At 42.9% G+C, this 11520-nt stretch overlaps 2 protein-coding genes across 5 annotated transcripts in view; both read right to left on the minus strand.

The window, feature by feature from the left end:
* The window catches only part of LOC143487624 (neurofibromin), a 61656-nt gene extending 59603 nt beyond the window's left edge, over window positions 1–2053 (minus strand). For 3 of the 4 annotated variants that reach the window (XM_076986655.1, XM_076986658.1, XM_076986654.1), the window contains exon 1: window positions 1777–2053. In XM_076986655.1, the coding sequence (XP_076842770.1) occupies window positions 1777–1836 (60 nt within the window). In that variant the 5' untranslated portion in view covers window positions 1837–2053. The remainder of the gene's footprint in view (window positions 1–1776) is intronic. The other variant, XM_076986656.1, reaches the window with a different exon arrangement.
* A 5789-nt stretch (window positions 2054–7842) lies between these two features.
* LOC143487543 (galectin-9-like) lies at window positions 7843–11488 on the minus strand. Its single transcript, XM_076986531.1, has 10 exons — window positions 11338–11488; window positions 11020–11108; window positions 10732–10936; window positions 10495–10614; window positions 10374–10409; window positions 10182–10265; window positions 9819–9851; window positions 9477–9565; window positions 8602–8758; window positions 7843–8489 (listed from the first exon to the last, which is right to left on the minus strand). The coding sequence occupies exons 1-10, from the start codon at window positions 11365–11367 to the stop codon at window positions 8343–8345; spliced, it is 990 nt and encodes a 329-aa protein (XP_076842646.1). The 5' UTR covers window positions 11368–11488; the 3' UTR covers window positions 7843–8342.
* Between the last annotated feature and the right edge of the window lie 32 nt (window positions 11489–11520).

Raw genomic sequence — 11520 nt, forward strand, 5'->3', positions numbered from 1 at the left:
AATCTCACCCTGCGGGGCTGTTAAATACATCCCACTATCTGCTTCCATTGGCTTACAACAGGAGAATGCTAATTAGCACAATTAAATATTGATCAACCTTGATCTGGTGACACAGGCAGCCAAGACAGCTGCTATGATCACATTAATCAAACACCTTCGTGGACACAGGAACCTTGATGCACTCAGACTGTACGTTTGGTATCCTGACCCTGAAGTGTCCAGTCTGATGACCAAACCGCACTTTGAGTCCCACTTTGTGTTGAGCGTTAACTCTATTGCAGCACCTGCTATATGAGCTACCGCTATTATAACATCTATCCTTTCTGTGCCATGCCAGTTCAGCAACGCAGGGTGACCTGAAGACCATTAACATATTTATCGAATTCCAGTGCATTCAACAGGTGAGCACTACAGAACAGGATGCCTGTAGCTCGGTGAGACCAATAGACTAAGCGCGTGAAACATTAGTGCCTTTCAAAAAGTTCAGCTCGATTAGCGCAGGGCATCTCTGCCCACATGTACAACAGTGTAGTATTCATTTCTCCAGACAAAAGTGAAAAAGATTTCACATATTTCCCAGCCAACACACCTTCGTGGGTGCCACACAGGCTGGACATGCCCTTTAACGGTTCTACACGTGCAAAGGGTTTAAATCTAAAAGGAAGACAGAAGAGACAGATTTGGCTATAAAACTATTTTGAAAAGAACTTAAGTGTTTAACTTGTGACAAGCACTTTGTATGCACTTCATTCTGACAAACGAGTTTCATACCGCACTGCTTACTACAGAAGATTAATAAAGTGTACAGTAGTCGTCTTTAACGGGAGGTTTTCCAAACACGGATTAACAATTACACCTGGATTACAAGACTATTGTCTAATTTATATTAAACTCTCATGCACATTGCACAGGACTGGCTTAATCATATTTGTAACGTTCAAGACCAAAAAAAATACCTCTGAAGTCTTTGGCCAGGGGTGTGTGGTGTTTTTAAAAGCACCTGGAGGTGAACGGTGAGCCAGACTGGGTGACGGTCGCGTTAACGGAGGCCACGACTGAAGACGCGCTGATTTATTCGCCTCCGCTCGCTGACGGCGGGACCCCGACCCCGAGCTAGCGCAGCTCGGTGTTTCAGGTACCAGAACCGAGTCATTTAAAGTCGTGTGTGTTAACTCACAACACGCCAGCCACACAAACCCACCGCAACTCAGCAGCAGCTGGTCGTGCCGCGACGTAAAATAACGGCTGTTCGTGAACGGGAGACGCTGTGAATCGCCCCGAAGAGTTCTTGCGTTAGCCAGCCAGCTAACGTGCGCGCTCCGGCCGTCCCCAGCCTCCCCTCCAGCCGGTGGTGCCGACGGCCCGGTCCAGTTCCTCACCCACACCGAGGGGCTCCTACACAGCCCCTTTGTGTATGTTCCTCCCTAGACCGGGACCACGGGGAGGATTTACGTGAAGGGAACCACCGTGTAGCCCAGACGCCCGTGTGGACACCGTCTCCCCCGCGACGTGCCCCGTGTGGCATCCGTTCACTCGCCCCGGTGCGGTTCTGCACAGGGCTGGAGAGAGCTGGCCATCCACCCTCCATCGGTACCACAACCGGCTGGCCAATCCTATTTATTTAGATGCAAACAAACCCCTATATATATATATATATATATATATATATATATATATATATATACACACCTTCTCATAATCTGTGAGCGACTTGTGCATCAAACACGGACCGTGCACCATATGAGAAGGAAGACATCGGCTCCTGCACGCTCCTACCTGCTCGTCGAATCTGTTAATTACGGCCTGGACCCATTCCACGGGTTTATGCGCCGCCATGGCCGGCCGGGATGAACCCCAAAAGGGCTACGTGTAACTCCTGTATTAATACTGCCTCTTCTGCGATCTGCGACCCGCTAATCCTCGAATTCGGATGTCAGGGCCGTGTAGAGGGGGTGGGTTGTTATTTTCTCTTTTTTTCATCAGAACCACCACCATGCCGCCATGACAGTGCCGGAAGTTTGAATCCTCTTTTCCAGTGAGGCAGCAACACAGCAAAGCGGCTGCGATGGGAGCGCTACTGCGCATGCGCGGCCCTATGCAGTGTGTCTACGAGAAATCTTGAGTTGGGAGGATTGATACACACCAAAATAAAAAAAAATGTTTTTAGCAGTTTCTGTCGAATCACCTGTTACTCTAAAGGTGAAAATACTGCTCCTCCATGTCACCACAATCCATTAACCTTATGCACTAAGTTAGGGAACTTTGAGCTTCCACAGATTACTGCAGGAAACAAACCCTATGAATAAGAACATAGCAAGTAGTGTCAACTGATTCACCGTCCCTGTGGATAACGTCATCATGTTTACTTTCTGTTGTGTGTATGACATCAGGAGTATTATGGGCTAGATGGGATGTTAACTACCCTTTTAATACTTCCGGTATTCTACATTTCTTCTCCCAGTGTTTCGTGTAAACGCGCACATGCCAAAGCGTTTCACTGCTGGCTGTACCGTGTATGAATAAGCGACAAATAAACTTCGAATTGATATGGTAAGACGTTCACACAAAAAGATTCAACCAGAATTTAGAGTAGTAGATATTGGCAAATGGGTCTCAAGATTAGCAAGACTGTGGAGCATTTGCAATACGAAGCCCTGATGAACGATCTAAGGTGGGCAATGTGACTAATGGAAACATATAGTGATGGCATCATACAGCCACACACACACACACACACACACACACACACACACACACACACACACCCTGTTCCTTTGAGGAGCCCGTCTGATGTCTGAAGTTTGTGTGAACTGGGTTTAGTTCTGATAAGGAATTACTTGGGGAATGTGGAAACCCCCTATTTCTGAATTGGCCAGTCATCTGTGAAGTTACCACAGGACCATCATCATCACACATGGACGTAATTTTGATTTCAAAAGTGGGGGGGACATGGATTCGTCGCTATTTAAATATTTGGTTTTAACCGTAAAAACTGGGGGGGACGAAAACCGGCTTTTGAAAAAGTGGGGGGGACATGTCCCCCCTGTCCCCCCGTCCCCCCCCAAAATTACGTCCGTGTCATCACAGCTCTAACCTGAGGACACTGTATTTACCTGCTTCTTCACTGTTCCCAACAGAAACGTCGGTCTAAGGGTGGAACTGCTACCCACGTGGGGTTCGGGTTCATTCGATTACATGCAAGGCGACAGAACTTAGTGGAAAAAATCAGCATAAATATGTGAATTTCAAACTTTAATACATTGAAATATGATTAAATTCAACAAGAGTCTCAAGAAACAGCTGTGATTAAGACAATGTATTTTACAATACTGTATCAGATTAAACTTCACAGGTTCATTGATCACACATTTCTTTAGTTAAAAAAAGCGTTTTAAATTAGTTTTGTCATACATTGCTATAGCCGATCACAGGCCCGTTGACAGTCTTGCTGGGCATAGGCGGAGCCAAAGCAGGGGCCGGGGTGGCACTGGACCCCCCTGAATTCTGATTGGCCACCCCAAGTGCCCCCCCAGATGACTGACATGTCACCGCATCGCACATCTTGTTGAGAGCCTGTTGCGTTTTGTAATCGGTAATAATACTCAATGCTCAATTTCATTTAAAACATGCAAGCAGCAGGCACGACGGAGAATTTTTTTCAAACGAACGTGTTGTGGCGAATTCCGAGTTCCCTCGTTTGCACACGCATAAAGACGCTACAGATGATATTCCGGAGTTACAGTGATTATAACTTAGTTCACTGAGCACTCTAGTTTTGTCCTAACTAGATATTTAGACATAATACTGCTGTAATACTGCGATGTCGTGGTCCGAGGTGAACTTCGGTATAGCCAGTGTGTATTTTATTTAAAATAATTAACACCCTTGAGCCAGTGTGGCTTTGGACATAGATAATGCAGTTTGCTGTGATGGATAATTAAAACCTAGCTCTTATTTATGTATAGAAACATAAATCGACAATATAATCTGTAGCGTCTTTATGCGGATAAACGAGGGTTGTCGGAATGCCCCACAACACCGGCTGACAGTAAAAAGTGTCGCACGTGAAATGCTACAGGCACCGTTCAGAAACTGATCAGGGGTGAGTTTCCCAAAACGTTCTTAGCGCTAAGTAACTTCGTAACCTCGTACATTTCATACGAGGTTACGAAGTAGCGCTAAGAACGTTTTGGGAAACTCACCCCAGTTCAGTTAAATGGGTTCAGTTCAGTAGATATATGCGGCTTTTAGCCCGGTGCAGCTTATAAAACATTTTACTTTCTTTTTTTTTAACTTTGTAGGTGCGGGTAATATTATGAATGAATTATATTATAATTTTACATATTGTACATAAATAGTAAAAAAAGACACTTTTCTAGGAAAAATATTATACTACACATTACATCTACAGTGGTTTCTTTGCCCCGACTTAAGCTTGTGTGACCGTATCAGTGATGTAAGTTACTGAAAATATGTAGGCCTACTCAAATGGAATTAATTATTTCAAAAACAGTCACTCAATGATCGAGGGAATGCTGAAAGCAGCTTTCGTATTTCGTATATTTGGATTGTAAGATATGCCAGAAGTAGCACATCTGTGTTTTTACTTTTACATGTTGTACATTTTGCACATTGTTAAAAAACTGCAAATTTCATACACAAATCTGATCTCCTGCGTGTTTAAGATGTACTTGATATGAAAAGTATAACATTTACAGATTTTGATTGCAATTGAATGCTTTTCGTAAATATACATTGTCATAGTCTATGGACCCCCTAAAATAGCTTTGGCCACCCTCTGGCCACCCCAAGGATAAAAGTCTAGCTCCGCCACTGTTGCTGGGGCCCGGGACAAGAAAGTCCCCCCCCCCCCCCCCGGACGTCATTTGAATTTCCTCTGTAGCAGACAATCCTTGAGTTAGGTCATATAGTATATAATATAGCCACACATCAAAGCTGTTTCTGACAGCTGACTGGTTTATACTTGACGCGGCGCGAGGGTTCGCGCGGCGAAAATGACGTAATTGCAGTGGCACCGCCCGTGCGCGAGGGCCTCACGCGCTGTCGATTCGGGAGGTCGTGCACTATGGCGTCAAAATAGGTCCTATCAAAAAACTGAATCCATAACCAAGAAATTACGTTTTGTAATTGAGAAAACTGTCGTTAATATTGAGAGTTAAAAAAGCAGGTTTGTAAACACAATCTTTATGTTTTTATGTGTGTGTGTAGAATGGGGTGGGTGGGCGGGGCTTAACTCCATCAGCCAATGACTGTGTAAATCCCGCCCACCTGTAAAATCAGGTCCAAAAGTCAAAAGCGAGAAACTTCTGGAGGTGAGACCGAGACTGAGAGAAGCGCGAGCGAGAAAAGGCACAACGAAATGAAAATGGATTCTTCAAGAATATTAAACCCAAAATAGACTATTAAAAACATAAATATTCTGTTTACAAACCTGCTTTTTTAACTCTCAATATTAACGACAGTTTTCTCAATTACAAAACGTAATTTCTTGGTTGTGGATTCTGTTTTTTGATTCTCAAAACTATAGGACCTATTTTGACACCATAGTGCACCTCTCGACTTTTGTAACTTCACGCACGCCGCGCCTCAGCGCAATGAACAAAGTCGTGTTTGCAGGGTTCATACACCTTTATAAGGTGGAATTCAAGCACTTGCACGTCACTTTAAAGGTCCATTTCAATATTTTCCAGCACGTTAAACTTATTAAGTTAAATATTTATACATATACTCGAAATAATTCGCTTTTTATCACATTATTTAATGGTTGTTTATTTTCAAAACGCCCAATCTTAACTTCTTCACGTTCTCTCATGTTTCGTCCTGGAATTACAAGAGGCTCGCATTTGTTAACGTAATACAAGATAACTGTTCAGTTAGATATTTGTTGTGAAACGAAGTAGTTACAATTTCAAGCATTTTCAAGTACTTTAGCCTAAATTCAAGCACTTTTCAAACCTGGAACACAATGTAACTTTAAAATTTGTCAGGTCAAATTTTTTCCTTTCTTTTCTGCGCTCCAGATTTCTGTATTTACTTTAACTATCCACCACTGTATTTCCCGCTGTTGGGCGGGTACCGGCCGGCTACAGTCGGTGCTGGATCAAACCTTTTTCCAGTGGGAGGCGGGGGTGTATGCACTTAATGGAAAATATGCAGATAGGTAAAAAACATATATATTTTAGCCATTGAGCTTATTTTGAGTACAGAATTTTATATTAATGAAAGATTTCAAGATTATTAAAAAATTATAGACTTTAAATAAAAAATAAATTGCTGGGCTCTTTGATGGGCCCCCTTGGCCCTGGGGCCCGGGACAACAGACCCGGTTGTCCCCCCCTGTCGACGCGGCTGGCCGATCATTCTGTAAGCAGAAAAAACTAAGTTCATGTTTCCTCCCGTTCAACCTTTTATGAGATCATTTACCAGTCTCATGCACCAAAATGGGTTCAGTTCAAAATGGGTTCAGTTCCCAAAGGGACATTTGGGAGGAAGAAGGCAGACTTGTTGCTCACTAGGACTGTATGAACGTCGCACGCAGAAAGGAGCACCAACACTAGTGAGAACAGCATGATGCTGGAGGAACAGTGCACATACTGTACAAAAGGAGCACCAACACTAGTGAGAACAGCATGATGCTGGAGGAACAGTGCACATACTGTACAAAAGGAGCACCAACACTAGTGAGAACAGCATGATGCTGGAGGAACAGTGCACATACTGTACAAAAGGAGCACTAACACTAGTGAGAACAGCATGAAGCTGGAGGAACAGTGCACATACTGTACAAAAGGAGCACCAACACTAGTGAGAACAGCATGAAGCTGGAGGAACAGTGCACATACTGTACAAAAGGAGCACCAACACTAGTGAGAACAGCATGATGCTGGAGGAACAGTGCACATACTGTACAAAAGGAGCACTAACACTAGTGAGAACAGCATGATGCTGGAGGAACAGTGCACATACTGTACAAAAGGAGCACCAACACTAGTGAGAACAGCATGATGCTGGAGGAACAGTGCACATACTGTACAAAAGGAGCACCAACACTAGTGAGAACAGCATGATGCTGGAGGAACAGTGCACATACTGTACAAAAGGAGCACCAACACTAGTGAGAACAGCATGATGCTGGAGGAACAGTGCACATACTGTACAAAAGGAGCACTAACACTAGTGAGAACAGCATGATGCTGGAGGAACAGTGCACATACTGTACAAAAGGAGCACTAACACTAGTGAGAACAGCATGAAGCTGGAGGAACAGTGCACATACTGTACAAAAGGAGCACCAACACTAGTGAGAACAGCATGATGCTGGAGGAACAGTGCACATACTGTACAAAAGGAGCACTAACACTAGTGAGAACAGCATGATGCTGGAGGAACAGTGCACATACTGTACAAAAGGAGCACCAACACTAGTGAGAACAGCATGAAGCTGGAGGAACAGTGCACATACTGTACAAAACCGATCCTGGAGGAAACCCCCTATCTTAAGAAATATGAATCGGTTAAAGGGGCAGTTAAACTAGCCTGTGTAAGCACTAAATCAGCATAATCAGCACAAGCATGTTTTCTTAGCACTATACAAAACGATATCAATGATTTTATTTACTTGACCCTGACCAAACCGTTACTTCAATGGGCCTGTACAAACTCATTTAGCATACATGAAAATTATGAGTCTGATTTGTCGGTAAGTAGCATTTGGAAATTATTGGTGTTTGATTTTAATACAGGTGGTTATTAATACTTCAAAAGATGAGAATCATGTACCATAGCAATCCATATAAAAAGGCTAATAAAACAGAGCAACTCTTCCCTTAAAGGAGTTTATTGAATATACCCGCAGAATACAAGGGAAAGCCTGTCCCTTGCAGGTCATGGCAGGCATAACCACAAGTGTGTGTCTACGCATCAGATTCTTATGTAAATGTTAGATGCATAATTAGCATGTCAGAGAAATCACAAGATAATTCATTAATAGATTATTCAAATAGGTGATGTTCTATATGAGACCTGAGATTTGCTTTGCAAATTTACTGCAGAAGCAGTATGAAGCAAACGCATACAGTAAGCAAACAAGCTGAACTGAACAACTCTGAGTGATAAAAAAAAAAAACTAACATTAAGTACATCGGGCTTTGCATTGCAACTAGTGTATTTGTGTCTTTGAAAATATCCTGAAAACATTATCCAAAACTGAGCACATTTATTACGTTTCATTAAAACATTTAAAAATTATAATGCCCAACGATCACTTTTAGATCAATGTCTTGATGCAGAATCAATATCTTCCGGATGACGTCCATTGATTTTTACACCATTACATAAGTCAAGCTAATATTACCGTCGACCTCCAAGATGTCAATTTCCTGAAACAGGAAGTAACGGTGGTTGTAAGTGAACATTTGTACACCGTTGACCATGATCTTGTAGCATGGGTTGTCACATATGATGGACACCTGAAATAGATCATTTAGTAAATTAACCGTTATTAGGTCCAACCACTCATGCCACACGATCTGATCACAGACGCTACGTGATGTGGACAAAGTGTTGGGAGGAGTTGCGCACCTCGAAGGGCTGGCCTCTGGAGAAGGGCACGCCCCCACCCCGCTCCTCCGCCCCCCACCGCTCCTGCAGCAGGCTGTTCCGCACCACCACGCCCTCGTTGAAGCGCGGGTTGAAGTGAAATGCGAGGCCAGAGCTGAAACGCAGGTTGATGCAAAACCTGGAGGAAAATGGTAGAAACTTCAATAAACACCACCTGTTAATACTCCGCTTGGCCAAAAGTATGTGGACACCCCTCCCAATTATTGACTTCAGGTATTTCATCCATACACCCTTCATGCTTCTGCTAGCGGGCCGCCCAATGTAGGATGGGTTCCCTTTTGAGTCTTGGTCGTCGTCCCAAGGTTTCTTCCTAATCTCTGCCTAGGGAGTTTTTCCTTGCCACTGTTGCCCCTGGCTTGCTCATTATGGATCTGGACCCATGCAATTGTAAAGCCACTTTGTGACAACATGCGTTGTAAATAGCGCTATATAAATACATTTGACTTTGACATCCATCCATGAAATCGAACACATAGCTTTGCAATGTCTACAAGCGCTGGCTGGTTGAGCCGAAGAGCGCAGTGGTTTTAAACCAACCACGGTTGAAGCACGCTGCCTTCGCCACAAGTCAGTTCTGGAAGTTTCTGATCAGCTAGATCATCACCCACCCAATTCCATAGTACTTTGATTTTCAAACGGTGTTAAAACTGTGGCAAACGGCATTAAAACTATGATGGTCAGTTGTCCACATACATTTGGCCATACAGTGCATGTTACTGCTTTCACTGAACCTCAGTAAAACATATTAATATCAATGATGTGTTGCAAACAACATTTGCCCAGAACTTTGCAGGTGTTTCGTGAATCTTTGTAGTGCTCATGACATCTGTGTGCACCTGTCTGCATTGTGGTTGACAACACCTTGGACCATAATCATTTTTCCTGGGCACAATCCACCTTGGATAATGGCTTTGTAAGGCAAAACCTATGGAGACATGAAAAACTACATATGATAAAAAAAACTATACATGATAAAAATACTACCACGTTTTATACCCCCTTTTTTAAGGCTATACATGGTTGTCCAATCATGAACAGCACACACTTTATATCTTCTTAAGTAAGAGACATTTAGTAAAAAGGTACAGACAATTTGGTACAGCAACTGAAGCTCTAACATAGCACACGTCGTTTGGAAAAGCCCATATGCAGTGCATTGTGGGATGTGTAGTTCTTACATATTGTGGAGGACAGTAAGGAGGAGGATGTGACTGTGAAGACAAACAGAATGTGTTAAGAGAGATGATACATTCTAATTCCAGTAATATAAAATAATAAACAAAAATAACAATCAAAAGTTTTATTAATAAAATCTAAACAATTACATCTAAACCTAATCTAAAAATATTTTCCAAAAGAAGAAGACCTGTCATGATCTTGTATGATCTTGAGCTAATCACAAAATACAGACGGCTGGAACAACAAACTTTCTTAATTTGCATGCATGCATCACTGAAGTAGAACCAGAAAAAAGCATTTACCTAAAATAAAATTTAAACTAAACTAAAGAACTTAAATAAAGAGAAAGCATCAAAGCTTACTGTAGGCTGGGGTGGACCCCATCCACCCCTCGGCGGCATTGTACAGGGTGAAAAGTTCTGCGCTTTGTTTTTGCTCCTATTTCGCTGTAAATGAAATAAGTTTTTTTGTGTCTGTGTCTTTGTGTGTAATGGCAACAAGCTGAAAATGTTTCCTTAACAGCACTTTGTGTTATTATGCCATTGAATAACTACCTGGTGTGGAAAGCCGGGCTCTAGGATGTCAGGAGTCTGTAATAAAGAATCACACAATTAAATGGGTGCATTTCACAGCCGACAACGTCCTCCCATATATTTGCTGTTGGCAAATACTTACTGTTGGATTTTGGAACTCAATGGACTCGATCTCTACGCCTCCGTCCACTGAAACTGCGTTCACACGAGACACAGAGAGACGGTGCAAGTACTCCATGAAATGGGTTCCGTTGACTATTACCTAACAGTGTCACAAGAACGAGTCGATTCAGTTATGATGTGCCTGTGATGCACAACACGTGCCAGCTGTCGCGAAACATGCAACGTGATCGTGAAGCTGCAGGATCTTCTTTCTTACGGAATACGAATCACGGTTAACCAGGAAGGTGAGAACGAAGCTCGCGCCTCGGGGGAGCGGGCCGGTTCTGCTCCGTTCCTCCGAACCCCAGGAGCCCTGGAAGGTGTTGCAGACCACATAACTCGACCACTTGCTGTAGCGGGGGTTGAAGTGGAGGGCTATGTCCGTCGACCCCACAGTACCACGTTGCAAATTTACATTAAAGCTGTTAAAACAATTCAAAACGGTAACGGTTAATTGAGCACTTTTTATAAAACGGACTGCATGAATACATCTCGTGTAGCTCACCTCTCTGCTCCTGGGAGAACTCTACCTTTTATCGTGATAGACTTTCCTTCGAACAGGCCTCCCTTAATTTGACCCGTAAATGGGAGTTTCTACCAGGAAAAGCATTCAGCTACACATCATTTTTTACTTCATGAACCAGCAGAACCGTTTAGCAAAACAATTCCGCCACACCTTTCATGCAGAAAGCATCATACATTTTATTCTTTGCGCTGCGAAGACTATGGGGCGTCTTACGGACAGCGAATTAAATTAATGAAACATACCACACATTAAAACATGTAAAAAAATGGTAACTTTGATGTAGATTGAAGCACTTACTGGATTCAGATAAGAGTATTGTTGAGCCATCTCAGTGGTGAACTGTCAGAACTGAATTACACCGTAGACAAGGTGCAAAGGTTTAACCACGAAGGCTGTTCGCTTTCGATTTACCTGTATAGGTGTAACTTATCTTATCACTACATTTTTTCATGCTGTTTAATTTGGCAAATGTCCATAATT

Source organism: Brachyhypopomus gauderio, unplaced genomic scaffold, assembly GCF_052324685.1.
Source record: "Brachyhypopomus gauderio isolate BG-103 unplaced genomic scaffold, BGAUD_0.2 sc47, whole genome shotgun sequence".
NCBI lineage: Eukaryota > Metazoa > Chordata > Actinopteri > Gymnotiformes > Hypopomidae > Brachyhypopomus > Brachyhypopomus gauderio.

Excerpts from the sequence above, each read along its gene's own strand:
- LOC143487543 (XM_076986531.1), bottom strand. The coding sequence starts at position 11,367 with ATGGCTCAACAATACTCTTATCTGAATCCA. Across the intron at positions 11,109-11,337 it reads AATACTCTTATCTGAATCCA|AAACTCCCATTTACGGGTCA; the intron begins GTAAGTGCTTCA and ends TTTTCCTGGTAG. Across the intron at positions 10,410-10,494 it reads TTGAGTTCCAAAATCCAACA|ACTCCTGACATCCTAGAGCC; the intron begins GTAAGTATTTGC and ends TCTTTATTACAG.